General features: G+C 39.6%; 2 protein-coding genes across 4 annotated transcripts; both read left to right on the top strand.

Moving 5' to 3' along the window:
• Positions 1 to 850: 850 nt before the first annotated feature.
• On the top strand, positions 851 to 8,858 carry tmem67 (transmembrane protein 67). 2 transcript variants are annotated; one of them, XM_087172474.1, is made up of 28 exons: positions 851 to 1,085; positions 1,817 to 1,905; positions 2,012 to 2,102; positions 2,240 to 2,339; positions 3,276 to 3,339; positions 3,464 to 3,535; positions 3,623 to 3,685; positions 3,856 to 4,010; positions 4,156 to 4,264; positions 4,375 to 4,461; positions 4,743 to 4,808; positions 4,904 to 5,057; positions 5,147 to 5,264; positions 5,371 to 5,476; positions 5,625 to 5,681; positions 5,784 to 5,882; positions 5,967 to 6,065; positions 6,391 to 6,477; positions 6,594 to 6,693; positions 6,792 to 6,931; positions 7,025 to 7,165; positions 7,285 to 7,365; positions 7,455 to 7,571; positions 7,657 to 7,773; positions 7,868 to 7,975; positions 8,153 to 8,255; positions 8,353 to 8,495; positions 8,578 to 8,858. In XM_087172474.1, exons 1-28 carry the CDS (start codon positions 881 to 883, stop codon positions 8,656 to 8,658), a joined length of 2,952 nt encoding a protein of 983 aa, XP_087028600.1. In that variant the 5' UTR covers positions 851 to 880; the 3' UTR covers positions 8,659 to 8,858. The 2 variants fall into 2 exon arrangements, with proteins under 2 accessions (XP_087028600.1, XP_087028601.1); XM_087172475.1 differs by having other exon boundaries at positions 7,871 to 7,975.
• A 942-nt stretch (positions 8,859 to 9,800) lies between these two features.
• pdp1 (pyruvate dehydrogenase phosphatase catalytic subunit 1) lies at positions 9,801 to 19,053 on the top strand. 2 transcript variants are annotated; one of them, XM_023400781.2, is made up of 9 exons: positions 9,801 to 9,890; positions 11,858 to 12,166; positions 12,258 to 12,425; positions 12,915 to 13,126; positions 13,568 to 13,649; positions 14,822 to 14,916; positions 15,058 to 15,226; positions 15,309 to 15,527; positions 16,165 to 19,053. In XM_023400781.2, the coding sequence occupies exons 2-9, from the start codon at positions 11,915 to 11,917 to the stop codon at positions 16,543 to 16,545; spliced, it is 1,578 nt and encodes a 525-aa protein (XP_023256549.1). In that variant the 5' UTR covers positions 9,801 to 9,890; positions 11,858 to 11,914; the 3' UTR covers positions 16,546 to 19,053. The 2 variants fall into 2 exon arrangements, with proteins under 2 accessions (XP_023256549.1, XP_023256550.1); XM_023400782.2 differs by having other exon boundaries at positions 9,807 to 9,890; positions 11,913 to 12,166.
• The last annotated feature ends 356 nt before the right edge of the window (positions 19,054 to 19,409 follow it).

Below are 19,409 nucleotides of genomic sequence, written 5' to 3' on the forward strand. Positions count from 1 at the left end.
TATTACTATAGTTAGACAGAAGTGGTACATTTAATCATAAGTGTGCACAGAGTGGAGGAGAGAGATCATCCTGGCCTTTAGATTCTTATTAGCTTGAGGTGAGCAAATTTGTTATCTTTCAAGGTTAGCTAGGGGGAATAGAAACAAGTACACTATTGTACCAGTGTGCAGGTGGAAACTTAGATAAGATTTTTTCATAGCAACCGCTATAGTGGTGACTCAGCAATATTTTAGAATTAGACCAGTCAGGCAAAACTGTGTGCTAAATAATGTTGCATCCCTCTAGGGGGACCATGGAGTGAGAGAATTAAATTAACATGTTGGAGAAAAGATTCTGGTTCTGTAGACCCTTTGGATGTCAGATTTGTACTTTTACTCTTTGTTTGAAAATTAACTGTGATTCATTATAACATTTCCTGTCCTCCTGTGTCTTTCATTTGGCAGGCCACAGACAAGGTCTAATCAGGAAAACTAAATGAAGACTAAAAAACTAAATGAAAGCACCTGTGTGGGTGCCAGGATTATAGAATCAGACGTGGTATCTCATAAATTCAATTTACCATGGTTATTTTATTTTTATAATCCCTAACATTACACAGAAATTAGCTCCCGTTGTGTTTTATTAAAAAGGTCTTTCAGTCATGCAAAAGCATCTCCTGAAGTTCACTAATTACAGAAATTGGTTAAATTTCACTGTCACCTCTCAATTGTTATTTTCCTTATTTTCATTTATGAGTATTAATGTTTATTTAGATATTTACAGTTTTTTTTTTTTTTTTTTTTTTAGGGGGGGGGGTTGCGACGCAGACATACATTTGTTCGTAACGTCATCACGCTGAATGAAAAGGATTGTGGGTAAGAGGGAAGACCGTTGTTTACCATGGCGACGGGGACGCTACCATTTGTTGTTAACAGACACAAAGTGCCTTTAACGTTAATTCTTTTAACATACATAGATTTACTTCACTGTCAGCTGTTTGTTATACCCTTTAAGGCTCCTTCAGAGTGTGGTGTGGAAGAATTTTTCGATATCTCGAGTTTGTCGTGTGTGAGGTGCGGTCCAAATCAGCGACGGAGCACAACAGGTCGGTTAACATCACACCACATCACAAGAGTTGATTCATAGACGATACTTTTGTCGACAAAAAGTGTTATTAGTCTTACTTTTAAACAAATTAACTTCGTCTTTTGTGTGGTCAACCGTACACGACGCAGAGAAGCCACAATGAGCTGGGTAACAGTTAGCTAGGTACAAATGGCAGATAATACAGAGATCGGTTCAGAACCAGAGTAAATGTTAAGAAAATCTTTAAAGGGCAGTTTCCCCTAAAACTGTGCTGTTTGGATTATCATGGAGTATTATAATATCGATGATATTATATATTATGATAATGATAGCATTTCCCATGCCTCTTGATCCTATGTATCACAGCGCACTGCGTTTTTTCCCAGGTGATAAATTCCTCACTCACCATTATATGAATGGCTTATATGAAAAGTTAGGATGATCCTAATTGACAGAAGGAGCTGCATTACACGTTATTTATCTGTGAGGCTCTACTGCAAAAAGTGTCTCATTACCTATACTCTCTGATCTCATATAAAAACAGCACTTACAATGTCAGGTCAGATATTTTAACAATAGTTGTACCAAACGTTCAAACTGAGCTTAGGAACTGGTTTCAGATGTTAAAAGGTGACTTCACTGTGTGGGTTACATCCTCATGGGAGTGACTGAGTTTTTATTGCTATTAGGAAGAAACACACATCATCCTGTGTGAACTTTAACTGTGTTTTGACTTCCTTCCTTTTGCAGGACTGAGCTGTACTTGCAAAACTGGGTACCAAAGTCTCACCACTGACAAGACATCTCTTACTTGTCAGCAATGTCCCACTGACAAGCCTGTATGTAGAGTTTACCTTTAATATCTTTATTTGCTGTCACACTCCCTACACACTTTCTAACTTTATTTATTATGATGCTTTCTTGACGAGCTGTCTTTTTTTACAGGCAGTAACAAAAGATGGGTTTGGGTGTATCCGCTGTCCAGGCAGTCTCATTGATGAGGGGAAGTGCAAGTGCCCAAAAGGCGATGTCCTGGGTAAGTGACTAATGACAGGACTAATTTAGGAATTGCAAGTATGCATTTAACAAACAGTCATTAATGTTGAATAACCACAATTAGGCAACGGTGTGGATAATTGTGTATATGGCTTAATATGACCTGTTTTTTTCCAGTGGAGAGAGATGTCAATGGAAATCTTTTGGTTGAGGCCAGGTGTGAAACGTGTAATGGAAACAGCCCCGCTTTCTCTGTACCAAACAGCAATGGAGACAGGTACTAATCATTACCATACAATGTAAACACTATATATTAACACTATACACAATATATTCAGCTGTTTCATAAAGATTCACACTCAAGAAGTTGACCACGGCATCTGAGGTTATACCTTTTAAAAATTTTATAATGGGAACAGTAAATGTATGAAAAATATTTTTGTTTTATGATGCAACTTTCTACCTGAAATATCCATATTTCATACTCTGAACATAAGAGAAGATCATCAGGATATAATGAATAAAGCTAGTAAAAGTATAGACAGTACAAATCAATTTATAGTACTGTTCTGTGACATTTGTTATATTTATATATTAAAAGTTACAGTATCAATAATATCAATATGTATCAGTGTAGCATAGCAGTCACAAACAAGTTTGGAAGGGAGTAATATGGATTTTACAATTTTGAATATTGATGATTATCTTTATGCTAATAAATATGTTCAAAAATCAAACCAATGGTGGTCTTGTTAACAACACTTTAAGAAGATTGAATGGTCCCCTTTAAGGTGTTATCATGTCTAATAGATAAGAGCCCCTATACAGCAAACTCACAGCTCAGCAAGTTAAAGCAGTGCAGAATCCTCTAATAAGATATGGACTGAAGGTCAAAAGTTGTTGAGAGAATTTGGCCACTTGATGAACATTTTTTAAATTCCTGTAATAGATAATTTGGCAGTGTTGTCTCCTTCTCATTTTGAGCACTGACTTATTGTTGTTCCACCTGTCATACCTGTCTCAATTCCTTTGTGTCTCACATAAGCACTAGCCCATAACCCTCATTATTGCCAGGACATTATTTGTTCTATGTTTCCATGCCTTACTCTCTCTTGGCACCTCTGACACAGTGTGAGAAGAAAAGCTGACTTGAGTACAGGTTTTCTTTGTAAACTATGTGAGAGATGGAACAGTCTCCAAAATTGTCTTTCAGGTGTAAGAGATGTCAGGCTTCCTTCATAAACACCTCTTGTCAGTGTAATACTCCTAATGTCCTGGTGAGTTCAGCCAACCCCCTTCCCACAGTACCCTCTTAAACATCGTACACACACACACACCATTCAATAACAGTCTCACTGAACGGAACATGTATCATCAATGGTTCATCTATTGTTTTTCCAGGCAGGAGGATTATGTTTCCCTTCAGGCACCTTCTCCACCAATGTGAATCCCAGTGTCAACTATGCTCAGTTGGTGAGTCTCCTTCTCTCTCACTTACTCATTTTATTTTTGTCCATTCTGATATAATCTAATTTGTATTTTGTTCTGTTCACCTTGCAGAAGTTCAGTGTCCAGTCTGCCTGGTTTGTGAAAAACCTCTACTCATCAGCTGCAGCCTGCCTTGTAATTCTACGTCTCTTTTTTCACCTTTAAATCAAGTGGAATATGCTGAGAAGTGAGACTGTAGCACATAATGACGGATGTGCCATGGTTTTATTAGGGGGTATTAGGATTATTCTGAGGCATTATGTGTGTGATTAGTTGTTTTGTGAAAATATGTTGCGTGGTTACAGGTCTTCTCCAACCTGACGGCATGCCAGGCTCTTGGGAACATGTGTGTGATGAACATGCACTCCTTGAGCGGTGTGTCCGCCGATGCCTGTGGTCTCTTTAACTCCATTTTCAGATCAAGGGCTGCTGCAAGCTCAACTCAAGACATTTCCTATTGGTAATAAACACTATCATTACATATATGTATAATACTGTGCTATCTTGGCTAATTTGGAATGAAACAAAAAGGGTTTCAATCCTCTATACTGCAATTTAGTTTCACCCTGAGTAGACATGAAGTACTTTGATTACACTGTCTCCAGGAGAGCTAATCTACCATGGCTTTACTATGGGGACGAGCCAGGACTGGCCAGTCGAGTGCTTCAGACTGACCCAGTTCCTATTGGATTCAGTTTCAGAGGAAAAAAGAAGGTAACAGATAAACCATTTTCACTTATATCTTTGTTATTACAAAGAAATAACTCCAAATAAAGAACAGTACAGAAAATGTTCTGTTAATTGACATTCTGTTTATCTCACAGAACACTGACATAAAGCTGCATGCTGCTGTCTATAATGTCAGAGGAGAGTTCCTCAGATGGGAACCAGTAGGAGGAGGTAATCTCCAGGTAAGGTGTCAAATGGGTGATGATGAAATTAGATAATTAGTCTGAATATGCAAGAGAATTGTAACATAAAGTAGAATGTATATACAACTTCTTAGTTCACCTTGATAGGTTGGCAGTAGAGCCAAATCAGATACCAAGTTATGTATCCGTGTATATTTTACAGTGTGATCAGGCCAGACTAAATTATACAGTTTTTCATGTGACTCATACAAAATATAAAATATATACGATGCTGATAAATCACTCCACACCACCTCTCTTCTTCTCCTCCTGTCTTTTAGCTATGTCCAGAAACAGCAACCAGACAGAAGTCAGCCTTCAGCTTTGGAACCGCTTACCATGAAAGTGTGAGTGTTTCTGCCTTTCTTTAACTCACAGATGGTGCACAGACTCTCTTGTAATGCCCAGTTGTATTATAAGCTCTATGTTTGTTTGTGTGCAGTGTGACCTCTCAGTAGCAGAGCTGTGGGGTACCCATCCTGAGCCGCTGTTCTATGATTTGTTCATGGAACTTGGTGGAGAGGAGAACAGAAAACTTCTCCCCCTGCCCCAACTAGTGTATAACCAGCAATACAATGGACGGTTCATCAACCAAGGTGCAGTTTATTTATTTATTAGTGTGTACATGTGCATATGTGAGTGCATGTGCGCCTGTGTTGTTTTAATATATTTTGCCTTTGTACAGAGGGCATGAAGAACTGGTACCTGTCTCGACGTATGTTTCTTGTCGACATGCTGAGTGGAAGAGAGAAGGAGAGCTCCCTGCCTAAAGTCATCCGTGTAGCCAGCAGTGTTAAAATTAGGTTGGCTTCCAATGTGCACACCACCATGATAAAAAATAAAGAAAGTGAAACCTTTATTTTTGTAACTGCTTTGTGATGTTTTTGATCCAACATGTGTGTTTGGTAGGTTTCAGCTGGTTCCACGAACCCAGGAAGGACAGGTATTTCCCCCTTTAATGACTGTGACCTACAAAGATGTTCCCATCATGGATATCAATACACAAACTGTGTCTGTGAGTAGGTTACACACACACACACACACACACACACACACACACCCCTTCAGATCATCAGAGCAAAAATGGCTAAATGAGTCACTGTCTTATCCAAAAAACAAGCTATGGGTTGCCTTATTTGTTAAATTCGTTTATCTGTTTCCAGACAACATTTGCTGTGGAGTACGAGATGGATCAGAGTGAGGCTCGCATGAAAACAGATGTGAGTAGAAGCATGAATGAAATGTTGAGAAGTTCTTGTGTATGTCAGAGCACTCAATGAAATAGTATCAGCTGTGGCTTCTAATGCCTTATGTGTGCACAGACTGCTCTGGGTGTGATGGGTGGTATGGCCGTGCTTTACTCTCTGCTGAAGACAGTCAGCTGGAAGAGAAGGATTGCCTCGCCACTCATTGATGTGGAGGTACTGTGTCTCTAATATGTCATAATTTAAATATGTTGGTGTAAAGCTCAGAAGTAATGCTAGACACTCTTTCTCATGCCTTAGACAATGCTGAGGTTTTTGTTGTTTTATGCTGGAGATCTGGCCAATGTTTTCTTTGCTGTCACCGTGGGAACTGGACTTTACTGGCTCATCTTTTACAAGGTTAGTCTCATTCCTTTGGGACTTTCTTTTATAGGATCGATGATTTTTATACTTGTGTGGTCTTTAACATTTGTACCAGTATCTCCTTGCTGTAGCTTTTTCTTTTGACCCCTTTTAAACTTTATTGCTTTTCCAAACCCATTGTGTTTCTTTTGACTTTGCATGGATTCTTAATTGTTTTTTCCTCTCTGCACTCTTTAGACGTTAAAGGCAAGTCTTTTTCCTCCTTTACCTTCTTTGCCACAACTATTTTTTGAATGCATAGATGTAGGTGTGATTATTGTTGGCTGCTTGCTGGGATTCATTTTTGTATGTGTCTGTTTAGGCCCAACAGTTTGTATCAGTGCTGTTACCACTGCCTGCTCAGGAGGAGCAGTTTGTGACGTACATTGGTTGTGCCTTCGCTCTCAAGGTTAGACACCTGAGGAACAGATGTAAAAATGAGCAGTACTGTTTTTGAAAGCTAGGTGGTGTGCTTCTATTAGGAATGTTGAAGGATTATGGTTTTGTGTATTTTTGTGTCTCCAGGCTGTTCAGTTTCTCCACAAGCTGATCCTTCAGGTGTCAGTTGATATATTCTTTATTGACTGGGAGAGGCCACGAAGCAAAGCTAGCAGAACTGTGCAAGGTACAAACATATTTACTCTGAGCTTTTATTTTGCAGTTTTTATAAGAAGTAATTATCAAGCTGCTTTATTCCAGTCACCATATTCACTACTGTTTCAGCTACTGGTGAGACGAAACGGGACCCTTCTCCTGTCAGCATCTGGAGGACCTACTTTGTGGCGAATGAATGGAACGAGATCCAGACCATCCGCAAGATCAGCCCAACCTTTCAGATCATGGCTGTGCTCTTCTTCCTTGAAGTACATCTCACACCAGCTCATACACTGTTCTTTTTTGCAACTTTTGTTATTTCCCCATTCCTCATAACTGGTATGTCACCCTGTGTTGTACAGGTGCTGGGTTTCTCTAACCTGGCCCTGAGGGACCCCTGGCCAACTTTGCAGCGATCCTCACAAGCGTACATCCCTTCATACAGCCTGATGTTGCGCTATGGTCTGGCAGCCACACTGTGGCTCTGCATTGGACTTCTGCAGGTAAAACTGCCAACATTTACTCTTATCTCCTCCTTCTCTCACTTCCCTTTGATCTCTCACATCATATACAGTGAAAGTGTGGAGAACTCCTTTTAAAAGATAATCATTTATTCCTACAGGTGATTTTCTTCACTGTGTTTCATGAGCACTTTGTGGAGGACAAAATCCGTCAGTTTGTAGATCTCTGCTCCATCAGTAATGTAAGTAGCAATGGGCATAATTTCTATTAAACTGTTCATCTGTCTGGAATGTTTTTCATATGTTTGTGTGTTTGTCCCTGTTTCTCTAGATTTCTGTGCTGCTGTTATCTCATCGTTGTTTTGGCTACTACATCCATGGGCGTTCAGTACATGGCCATGCAGATACAAACATGGAGGAAATGAACAACAACCTGAAAAGAGAAGCTGTATGTACACCAACAGACTACACATTGTTTTGGTAACTGTAGAATAATTATGGAATTATTGATTTCTGTCTTTTTCTGTCTGAAGGAGTCCCTGTGTGGGCAAAGGGGGCTACTACCCAACACAGATGTCCAGACCTTTCAGGTGTCTCTTACCAATCGTCTGCGGTCACAGTATGATAGGATTCGGGAGCCACTCTCTAGGGTGTGTTCTTTCTCTGTCATCTTTGTAACTCTCTTATAAGCTCTCGAAAAAAATGAAAATCAGTTTATCTGGCTGACTGTCTCCTGTGCTCTAGAAGAACGGGCCATCACGGCTGATGGATGCATCAACGGCAAACCCATTTGATCAGAACATCAGAGCCTACCACACCATGAACCACTTCCTGGGATCCATTATAGACCATGTTAGTACAAATGCACTTAAATAAACTCACACAATCAAAATGAACCCAGTCCAGTTTGATTTGATCTGAATGTATATCCTTAAACTCGTTAGATTGTAAAGTATATGAGTTGTTTTCATTGACCTGAAATATTTTGTACTGACACATTTGTCTCTCATGTCGCCCTATTTACCTTAGGCCCACCCTGACATGGACTATATAGTGAAAGACAAGCTGGTGTTTGAGAGGGTCATAGGAATGGAGTTTCTTGAACCCAATGAAAAAAGTATCTTTTACAATGGTAATGACCCCTTGGCCTAGAAAAACTGTAAATTTCAATTTGCTTAGATATAGGTACAGTATGTGTATGTCCTAAATGTCTGTATTTCTCTCTTCAGATGAGGCCCACTCTTTCAGTGACATGCTGTTTTATGGAAATGAGGCCACGCTGCTGATTTTCGACACTTTGTTCTTCTGTGTTGTCGACCTTGGATCTCAGAGCTTTGTACTTGCAGCTGTGCTTACATACATACAGCAAATGGTCAGTATATGGTGTGTATATAATATGTTGCCCTTACTACGCTAAGAAAAGCATATATTGAAAACCATCTCATTAATTACAGCTATTCCGCCTGATCCGTAACTTTCTTGGAAGGAAGAACCTCGTCAACAAGACTCTGGTGGATGAGAGGTTTCTGATATAAAATTCCCTGCTGAGTAATTGCTAGTTTATGTTTTGTTTAGACCCATTTCTCTCAAATGTTTACTGTTCACAGCTTCTGCAGCTCTTTTTTGTACTTTTCTTTACATATACAGTATTTTCACTGCTGTGTCATGATGTTGACATCGTAATTTTTGTAAAGTTTTTGATGTTTTTATTGATTAAAATGTTTTTTGATATTAAGACAGTTTTGTTTTGTGTTTTGTTTTGAGGTCATTTAAATGCAATACACTTACTTCTCCAAATTTGTCATGATAAATATGGAATTCTTATGATAACAAAAAGTAAAGAATGTGCTGCAAGTGTGCAACAACATACACTGAGAGACTAAAAATGTGTCAACTGTCAGTTATTCCATATAGTTTATATTATCTTAACTACCTTTAACATTTCTGTTTAAATTAGGCCATTATGAATAGTGTTGCAAAGCACTGAGCAAGACTGTTTCATGGCAGCAATGGATTTATATTTGAATTTTGCATATTAGCATATTTGCATATTGTTTTATTTATTTTTTTAATCAGCATATCAATGTTATGATAGACAATACCTTGGAGCAGAGGTCAAAGTTAAAAGTATCTTTATTGTCCCTTACAGGGAAATTGATTTAGAAGCAGGGCTATACAAAGGCACACATAGCACATATGGACATCAACAGACAATACAACATTATGGCCACGATATGTAAGAGTTAAAGTGCACAAGTCAATTGAGCATTCTGTGCAAATAAGCAATATCCAGACAACAATAAAATACAATCTCTCATTCAACAACTGAATATCACAAGCTTACTGTAGTCACAAGTTAGAACATTATTTATAAATTCTCTTGTGCCTTTCGGCTTTTGTGTCTGTTCAGGCAGGGCACACTTAAAAAAGTAGATGTTTTCTTTGTGGTTGATCATAATTTAGCTGATTTCAAGTCCATCTTTCCCTTTAATGGGAAATGATAGGACAGATAAATGATACGATGAAATGTGTTTTGATATTGCATGATTTCACAGTATCACTGCCACATCTCCAAACATCTTGTGGAATGTTAAAAAATTGAATTTTGATCAGTCCGTGCGTGTGGGATGGGGAGTGACGTCACGGCGGCTGTTAGCGCTCAGCCAATCAGCGTTCAGTTTGCGGTGCAGCGCTCCAGAATCACACGAACTGGAGGATCGGTGTCAAGACATGAACTTCAGTAACTTCTTCACCTCCATCAGTTAAGGTGAGTCTGAGTTTTTGCTCTGCATTCATACATAGTTTAGTCTAGTGGGCTTTCAGCTGGTGTAATCATCTCCTACGTGAGCAGACATTATCCAGTTTGACGGGAGTTGGTGGGTGTAACCCAGGCACCACTAGCCTCCGTTAGCATGAATTTGGCTGCTCTGCACAGTTGACAGACGCACGTCGTATCCGTTTAAGAGCTAATTTGTTAATTTTCTGTTAATGTCATATCGTGGCACCGCTTATGAGACTTATATGCGGTCAGCTCAGCTCTGAGACTGATCTTCTATGTTGCAAATCCCGCTAACAGGTCTGAGTTTAGCTTGCGTTGAAAAGACTTGCTTCTGCTACTAGCAAGGGGAGGCTAGTGATGTCAATAAACATGGCAACTTTCTTGCAGAGCTCAGAGCTGGGACGGGCCCCCTTTGCTCTCTATGACTCATACACTGTTTTTTGGGAGGATTTTTCACTCCCTAGTTTAGTTCAACGCAGCGGGGTCAGCCCTTTTAGGATATTTTGACTAAAACGTTTGAGCAACTGAGCTGTCATCATCTGTGCTGCTACTGCATGAGACTGACTTAAAGTAGATCTCACTCCGAGTGGCTGCAGATATACTTAGATTATGCAATAAGGACACATTATATGGAGAGACGCAGCCAGGATCTAGTTCAGTAGGCCATGGCCAGACAGAACATTTCTCAAGATCCAAATGTCAGGGCTGAAATTCATGCCAAAGCTATTTTTAGCAAGGCGTGCAACACTGCTGACCTATCGTTAGGGAGGAGTGCAGAGTGGTAACTCAAGCCGGTACATCCTCTGGCGGTGCTGTCTCTACTATACATTTTCTTCAGATTTGAGGACAAAAAAAGTGAACTTTGTTGAAACCAAGTCATCACAAATGTCGGCCATGTATTTTTGCATAAGGATCTAATATGACATGTCAACAACAGTTATAATAGTACATCCAAGGGTTTTCATTCCCAGTGTCCTTTTACAAATACACTCAGTTGGCAGTTTATTAGATACACTTAGCCAAAACTAATCCAGTCTAATACAACAGTCCTGAAATAAACTCTACCTTCATGAAGGTTATGATGTTCAGTTTTTGTTGAAACTGTTTTAGAGAAGTGTTGATTCAACTTTATAATCATTTTGGAGGATGTCATTTGTGGTGCTCTTCAGCTGTTTTGCATTATACAGAGATATTTCAGTTTTTTAGCCTACCATGATTGATTTAAAGTGTCAAATAAAACCAAATAAACTAGCAATTGAGTGGATATAAATTGTTGGTAAGTATACTGTATATAAATTGCCACAAAATGCAGCACTAATGTAATGATAATAAAAACACAAAAATTTAACAGGCATGAAAACATCTTCTCCACACACATACACAACCATTACCAACGTGCTGTCCAACTCTGATCTCTCCTTTTTACCTGTTCCACACCCTTCCTTTCTGGTGTGAGAAAATTCACTTGATTTGCTGCCACTGATATCTATGCACATTTATTTCTGTATTTCACCACTTTGGAATGATATCAAGTTTCATCTAAAGTTAGGCTAGATGACCATCCAAGGGGCAGAGAAATAGGATGCAAGTCTCCAGAGGTTTAGGTTTCTACAGAGCCCTTACATCATGGAGTTAATGAACAACCATTGATCTGATTTAATCTGAATTGCTCACGTTACTTGCCAGTGTAATGGGTTACTGTTAGGTTATTCAGACACGAAATGTACCAGCGTTTGTTGTTTTGCAGGGGGTTATTTAAGGCACTGCTAGCGTCAATCTGTCCCAACTTCAAAACCTCATCACATAATCTTTCCGTTTGCACATTGTTTGCTTAATGGTCCATAGAGTGAACACTTTGTCCTCAGTAGCTAAATTGATCTGGTTAAAGGTACATCCAGATGTTGCTATCTGCCTGCTGTGCCTCAGAGTTCTGTGTGTACTTGCCTCTTCAATAGGTGTAAATACATCTGTGGTGCACTGTTTCTGTGTGTGCCTTCTGTGCACCGTCAGCCATGCCTGTGACATCGCAGCTGCTCAGGGTTTTGCCCCGCACCAAGGTCTTGGCCTCCAGTCTGTTACCATGCCAACAACACCAGTCCCATTTAGCACCTGTCACTCACCAACCTGCCTCAAGACGGCTGCCCCACATGTGGCAGAGTCACCAGCACTCAAGAAGTTACCAGACAGCCTCAATCCTCCGCAGCTACATCCTCACGCCTCCACAGGTCAACTCCATTCTTAAAGCCAACGAGTACAGCTTCAAGGTTTGTGGGTCGTTCATGCATGCAGAAAACACTTATCGCCCATTCTACATTCAAGTTTCCATCTCACCATGTGTATGTGTTGTGATCATAGGTGCCAGAGTTTGATGGAAAGAATGTGTCATCAGTGATGGGTTTTGAGAGCAATCAGCTACCAGCCAACGCCCCTATAGAGGATCGTCGCAGCGCAGCCACATGCCTGCAGACACGAGGAATGCTGCTGGGTGTGTTTGATGGCCATGCTGGCTGTGCCTGCGCTCAGGTAAAGCTGACTGTGTTACTATATGCTACTTGACATTTAAATGTTCTGTTTACTGTGATTTTATTTTAAAGATTCTTGAGTTGTTTGACAATTAGCATGTTATATTAGAACTTCTCATCCAGTGATGTCTCACACACAGTAGTATTAATATAAGAACTTCTCCCATTTAGTCATCAGAGGTTATCGGGAAATTTAGTAATTTGAACTTTCATTTCATACTCTGGAAATGAATCATATATTTCAAATCCATTTGTCACCAGATTATTATCATATTTTCCTCAATAATTAAACATTTACTGTCACATTTACCACTGTGTATGGCAGAGTAATAATGACCTAAGGTACAACGTCATGCTCTGTAAAGTTTCAGGCTATAAACTGTAAACAGCTGTAAGTATTAGCATACAGAGGATTCTATGTTGTTGTTTTTTAGCTTGTGTATCATGTGTTTCATCAACATTATTTTCTTCTTGTCCTCCTCTCTGCCAGGCCCTGAGTGAGAGGTTGTTTTACTACATAGCAGTGTCTCTGCTGCCCCACAACACACTGTGTGATCTTGAGGCAGCAGTAGAGGCAGGCAGGGCCCTCAGTCCCATCCTGCAGTGGCACAAACACCCCAATGACTACTTCAGCAGGGAGGCTCAGAAGCTCTACTTCAACAGCCTCCGAACCTACTGGCAGGAGTTAATAGATCTCACTAGGTGAGGGCTGGACAACAAAATGAAGGATATATGACAGAGTCTAAAGGCCTTTTGGTTCAGCAGCAGTGCTGTCGCAAAAAAATGCATATCTTTTAATTCATTTCAGTTACACCACTGTGTTGCCACACCTCAGTGTTTGCCTTTGTGCAAAGCACTATTTTGACCAATCAAAAATGACAGATGTAATATCTTTCATAATGTACCTTGTGACCCTTTGCTGTGACCAATCCTGCTTTAGTGGAGTATAAATTGCTGCCCAGTTTCTTAGCTTTTGCTAACATTTTAAACGGGACTTCCTGGTTTCTTCATCTGTACCTTGTAACAAGACGCCCACACTGGCCCATCTGTTGTTTTGCCAATAGGGCTGTTGTTGGTCTCTGTTCTCGACCTCTGGCTTCCTCCCTCTGCTTCACACATATTGCTCTCTCTGTCTGTTTTCAGCCCAGGCGAAGTTCCAGACACCCGCGAGGCCCTCCTGAGTGCATTCAAGAGGTTGGACAATGACATTTCTCTGGAGGCTCAGGTCAGAACTATGTGCTGTGAAACAGTGAAGCTAGGTCCTCTAAAAGAATATTGTTATAATGATGAACTCACGATGTTCTCCTCAATAACCTTATCTAAGACTACAACAGACTTAAAGTTCTGACGTTAGGGCTGCCATGGTTCTCATTTATTTTTAATTTACCTGTTTTACATTTGGACCTACTTTTAACATGAATTAATGTAAAATACATGTAAATGAAGCTCACAAGGCTTTATCTGCTACTTTACTAACAGTATTCTTACCTGAAGCCAGTGCACTATGACAATATACACACACACATCTTCCACTAGGTACATTTTCATAGCCTACTGTAATTCAATACTGTTAAAGAATTATATTTCCCAAGCATTGATAGTCTGAATCATATTGCATGTACACGTACTAAGACAACGAAATGCAGTTAGTTAGATACTAACTGCATTTCGTTGTCTTAGTACGTGTACTCTGTGCAATGACAATAAAGTTGAATCTAATCTAATCTAATCATCTAATCTAATGTCATTAAATTTGTTCCGAGTGCAGGACTTGAGTTCTGAGTTTCTTAAGATACATATTGGATAACACCTTTGCCTCATGGCAGCAGAGTAAAAACTGTGAGCATCCAAATTTAAACTTTAATGGTCTAAAGACGAGCTCAGGTGTCATTGGACCTGCATGTAATTTAAACTATGTACCACCAAGGTCACTACTAGGCGGTCTGTGGTCCGGGCCTGGACCCAGATGCCGTCCTATCCGGACCGAGACTTATAACCTATAAATTATTGAGAATAATGACACAAGCGCAGCTTTTGTAGCCTTTATGGCACTGGTCATGTGATGCTACTCAGCCAAACTTTACAACTCCAGTCAGTGAGTGAGACACACAGAAGGGAGCCAAAACAGATGATACAGTCTATGGATGAGACATTAGTGGGGAAATAAGTGGGAAGAGTGGGGCAAGGGGATATAAGAGTGAAGGAAAGAGTAAAGGAAGTTTTTTTTGTTAAGATGTGTTGAGAGTGAGAGTGTTTATTATAAAAATGGTTAAGACTTTTAAGACTGAAATGGAGTTAACAAAAAAGAAGGAAAAGGGAAACTCTACTAATTGAATTTTAATTGAATACCCCTGATGTATCCTGTGTGGAGGCTCACAGTGTAAATTTGCCATGCAGGTTGGAGACCCGAATGCCTTCCTGCACTACTGGGTTCTTAGAGTGGCCTTTTCTGGAGCAACGGCTTGTGTGGCTCACATCGATGGATCAGACCTGTACGTAGAATGAATACACACATGAATTTTAAGAAAACTGATATTTCCTGATGTAAAAGAGTTGTTCTGTAAAGGTAAAATATTTTGTCAAATATTTTAAGCATTTTTGTGCTCTTGCTCCTCCCCTCTCTGTTCCTAAAGGTTTATAGCCAATGCAGGAGATGCTCGAGCAGTGTTGGGGGTGCAGGAGGAGGATGGTACATTCAGCGCCCACACACTCTCTAATGACCACAGCGCTCAGAACGATGATGAGGTGGCTCGGATTCGGGGTGAACATCCTCCATCAGAGAGAAAGACGGTTATACGACAGGTACTACACCTACTAATTTTTCGTCAGTGTGGTTGTTATTATAGCATTTATTAAAACCTCTTTTTCTTCTTTGTTAAATCAGGACCGGCTGCTCGGCCTGCTCATGCCGTTCCGTGCATTCGGAGATGTGAAGTTCAAGTGGAGTATTGAATTGCAGAAGTGCGTGTTGGAGTCTGGACCTGATCAGCTCCATGAAAACGAACACACCAAGTTTATCCCCCCCAACTATCACACACCACCCTATCTGACCGCTGAGCCTGAGATCACATACTACAAACTGCGACCACAGGATCGCTTCCTGGTGAGAGAAGAAGCAGCAACACAGTTTCATCACTTGCATATCTTCTGTATATCTGTTACCAAAAGATAAAGGCTGCATTACATTATTTACCAAAGTAAATAATTAGGGGATTTTTAGCTTAAGAAGATGAAGTCCCCATTCTTAATACTGCCTATAAGGCTTTGGTTGGCAGACTGTTTCTCCAGCATAACTGTGGAGCACAACACGACACATCTTTGAATTGTTTGACAAAATGGAGACCCTCTACAAAATGCTAGAATAAAAGTAAGACGCATTATAGACTTGGCCTCTCACTCTAAGATGGGAAACATTGAATGCACTGTTTGATAACAACCATAACCAGCAGATTTTATCACTCACAGCTAATTAATTCTGAGATCTAACCCAAATTACAAAATGAAACTATCTGTCTTGCGTCTGGGCTGATAATTTCATGTTGTATGGTTTTTTTCTGGTTGGTTTGAAATGAGAACTCAACAACCTTTTCAGACAAAGGTTGTATTTGGAAAAAAAAAAAGTTTTTCTTTGAGTTTCCAGTGGCACCATTTTTCTAAATGGATATGGTGTTTTGTAATGAATCTCATGTACTGACCTAACCCTCATGTGTTTATGGACTCTTCTCTGTCTGTCCCTGCAGGTGATCGGCTCTGACGGCCTCTGGGAGACCCTCCACAGACAAGAGGTCGTTCGTATTGTGGGGGAGTATTTAACAGGGGTGCACCAGCATCAGCCACTCAAAGTCGGAGGCTACAGGGTCACCCTCGGACAGATGCAGGGGCTTCTCGAAGAGAGGAAGGCTCGTGTGTCTTCGGCTTTCGAGGATCAGAATGTGTCGACCCACTTGATGCGTCACGCAGTAGGAAACAACGAGTTTGGCACAGTGGACCACGAGAGGCTGTCAAAAATGCTGTCGCTGCCTGAGGAGCTGGCTCGCATGTACCGTGATGACATCACCATCATCATCGCTCAGTTCAACCCTCATGTGATTGGAGCACAGAGACAGGAAGGGCAGCCCTGAGCTGGTCAAAAGCCATTCACTGGTTTCACGCTGATGAGTACACACACTTCTGTAAATGTGCACTGCAGATCGACACGTAAGCACACTCTCTGGACAAACAGGCCATACTAAGAAAATATCTGAATTAATTTGTTTTAAAGTGGCAAGAACAAGTAAGTGAACCTTTTTGGAATGATCTCCATTTACGTATAAATTTGTCTTAAAATACAGTGAGATCTTCATCCAAGTTACAATTATGCACAAACACACTCTATTTAAACTAATAAGACACAAATTATTTTGTTGGTCTTGTCCATATCGAAAACATTGAAACACTGACAATTTAGACTGGAACAAGTGTGTGAACCCCTTGCTTAATGGCATTAACAAAATGGAGTGGCCCAGTCAGAGCCCAGGCCATCCTAAGAATACAACTGAGCAGTTCTATTAGGAAAAATGGTCCAAAGTTCCTCCTGAACATTGTACAGGTCTGATCAGCTGCTACTGGAAGAGCTTGTTTAAGGTTATTGGTACCAAAGGAGGTTTTACCACTTATCAAATCCAAGAGTTCACTTTCTTTTTCCACCAGCACTGTGAATGTTTAATGGGTGTGTTCAATAAAGACACAAAATATTATAATTGTTTGTGTAATATTAGTGTAGGGACACTATGTTTGTTTACATTTGTGACTTAGATCAGATCACATGTCATGACCAATCAATGCAGAAAAAAAGTAATTTTTTTAAGGGTTCACATACTTTTTCTTGCCACTGTAACTCTGTTAATGTTCAGAATTTGTATGTTTTTATGCGATGCTCCAGAACATCCAGTTTCCTATGAAGTTAAAAATCTCTGGATCGAAGTCTCTTACATAACATGTTATTTATGACAATATTCTCTGGCAACATTTCTTACATGCTTATCTGCAAGGCTGATAAGATGCTGTTACTAACTGATTTTTGTGCCAAAACATTCGACCACTTTCGACTCAGCGGGGTTGAAATTATAGAAATTCCAAAGAGGGTGAAGGTTGGGACCTCATGAGTGAAGAGGCCATGCAGTAACTGACCTGACTTGCTTTTTTTTCTAATGTGGACTTTTAACTGGTCTGTGCCAAGATAACATCACACTCTGTTTTTTCACTGTTTGGACTGTTTCTGCATCTGAGGGACTGATGTTACAACAGAGGACTATTGCATCCATTTGTTTTTACGTCTTTGTGTGTTTTGTTGTATGAGATATTCTTAGTACTGTCCAAACCTACACATCGTGTTCAGTATTTACCTTGCAGTGAGTATTTGGATGGTGATATCTACTCTACTCCAGCACACTAGATTTCAAGTGAAACTGGCTGTCAAATTAAAGTGCAGACGTTGAGCTCACATCCATAGGACATTTCCATCCATATTGGATTGTTGAAAGTCAGGACTTCATAGTGCAGTGGTTCCCATTCTGTGTGGCACCCCCAACGTGTCTCAAAATAAAGGGTCACATATGATCGTGAGGAAGAGAGAAAATATTTCTGTTACACAAAATTGTATCTATTTTCTCAAACTTTTCTTTAGAATATTTGCTTCTTTTAAAAATACTGCAAGCAGTCTCCTCTTCTGGCTTTTAAAAATTCTTCAAATTAAACAAGCTGAGAAGGAATGTGGTTTAGCTGCTATTTGTATTTTGAGCAGGCAGTAACCTGGAATGAGGGAACACAAACAGACAACACTTCATTTCAAAGGTTTACAAGCCACAAACGGTTGGTAAACCCCTGAACTAGAGCTTTTTTTCATTTCAAACCTAGTCTGCTGGCTGGAGTACAAAGCAAAAACAAAACTGCAAATATTTACAGATTTATTTTATCAAGTTATGAGCTCTACCACTACAGGTAGACTGATATTTAGTGGGTTTTTCTGTGTCACTATCACTTGATTATTGTGGTGCTTCTTTGCTGAAAGAAGTTATATCAAAGTGAAGTATTCTCCATTCCCCAGCACTACTTAAGCTAGAGAGACAGTGGTAGATGTCAGTATGTGTGTTACTCCTCTAAGCAGACATACTAACTAAACTTTACCACAGTCGAACCAGCTAGTTGCAGCTGTGAAGCTTCTGTTTTTCAGGGGTCGGAGTAAAATGACTGCCTGTAGTTCTTTTCCAAGCTTTGTTGGGTTAAAAGGGAAGCATGCTCATCTTGCCTTATGTTCTTTTTCTGACAGGTCATTAACAGTGTGGATAACAGTTTCCTACAGATTTTTATTTTATTTATGACAGTAATGGTGAAAGTAAAGCAGAAAACTCTCCTCATACTCTCCAGTCAAACACTATTCAAGGGGGCGTGACTATGTGTATTTACGCCGAAATAAATGAGCAGAATGTAAATTTGAAACAAGCTGTTTGAATATTATTGTGGTTATTTATTCAGCTTTAGCATTATGTTACACATGTATATCTACAGTTGTATGTATAAATTGTAACTTATGTGGATTAAGTTTTGTATATGGAATGGTTTAATAAAACACTGAATACACACCACCTTCACTGAATGTCTTTTTGTGCCTTATTATACTATGACATTTTATGCCCTACTATAAAATTATGTTTTTATGCCTAACTATACTATGACTTTTTTTATGCTTTACTATACTATGATGTTTTTTGAAATGTTCATGTCATACTATACTATATTATATTACTATACTACGACATTTTAATAAATAACATTTTTGACATTTTTAGGTCTTATTATTTTATGATATTTCATGCTGTGCTATACAATGAAATTTTTATGCCTTACTATACTATAATGTTTTTCATGCCTTCAGGTATGAAGTTTTTCGAAATTTGCATGCCTTACTATACTATGACATTTTTTATGCCGTACAAAATTCTTTGAC

Source organism: Seriola lalandi, unplaced genomic scaffold, assembly GCF_002814215.2.
Source record: "Seriola lalandi dorsalis isolate HSWRI2012SDOR001 ecotype SW California unplaced genomic scaffold, Sedor1 jcf7180002052955, whole genome shotgun sequence".
Taxonomy (NCBI): Eukaryota; Metazoa; Chordata; class Actinopteri; order Carangiformes; family Carangidae; genus Seriola; species Seriola lalandi.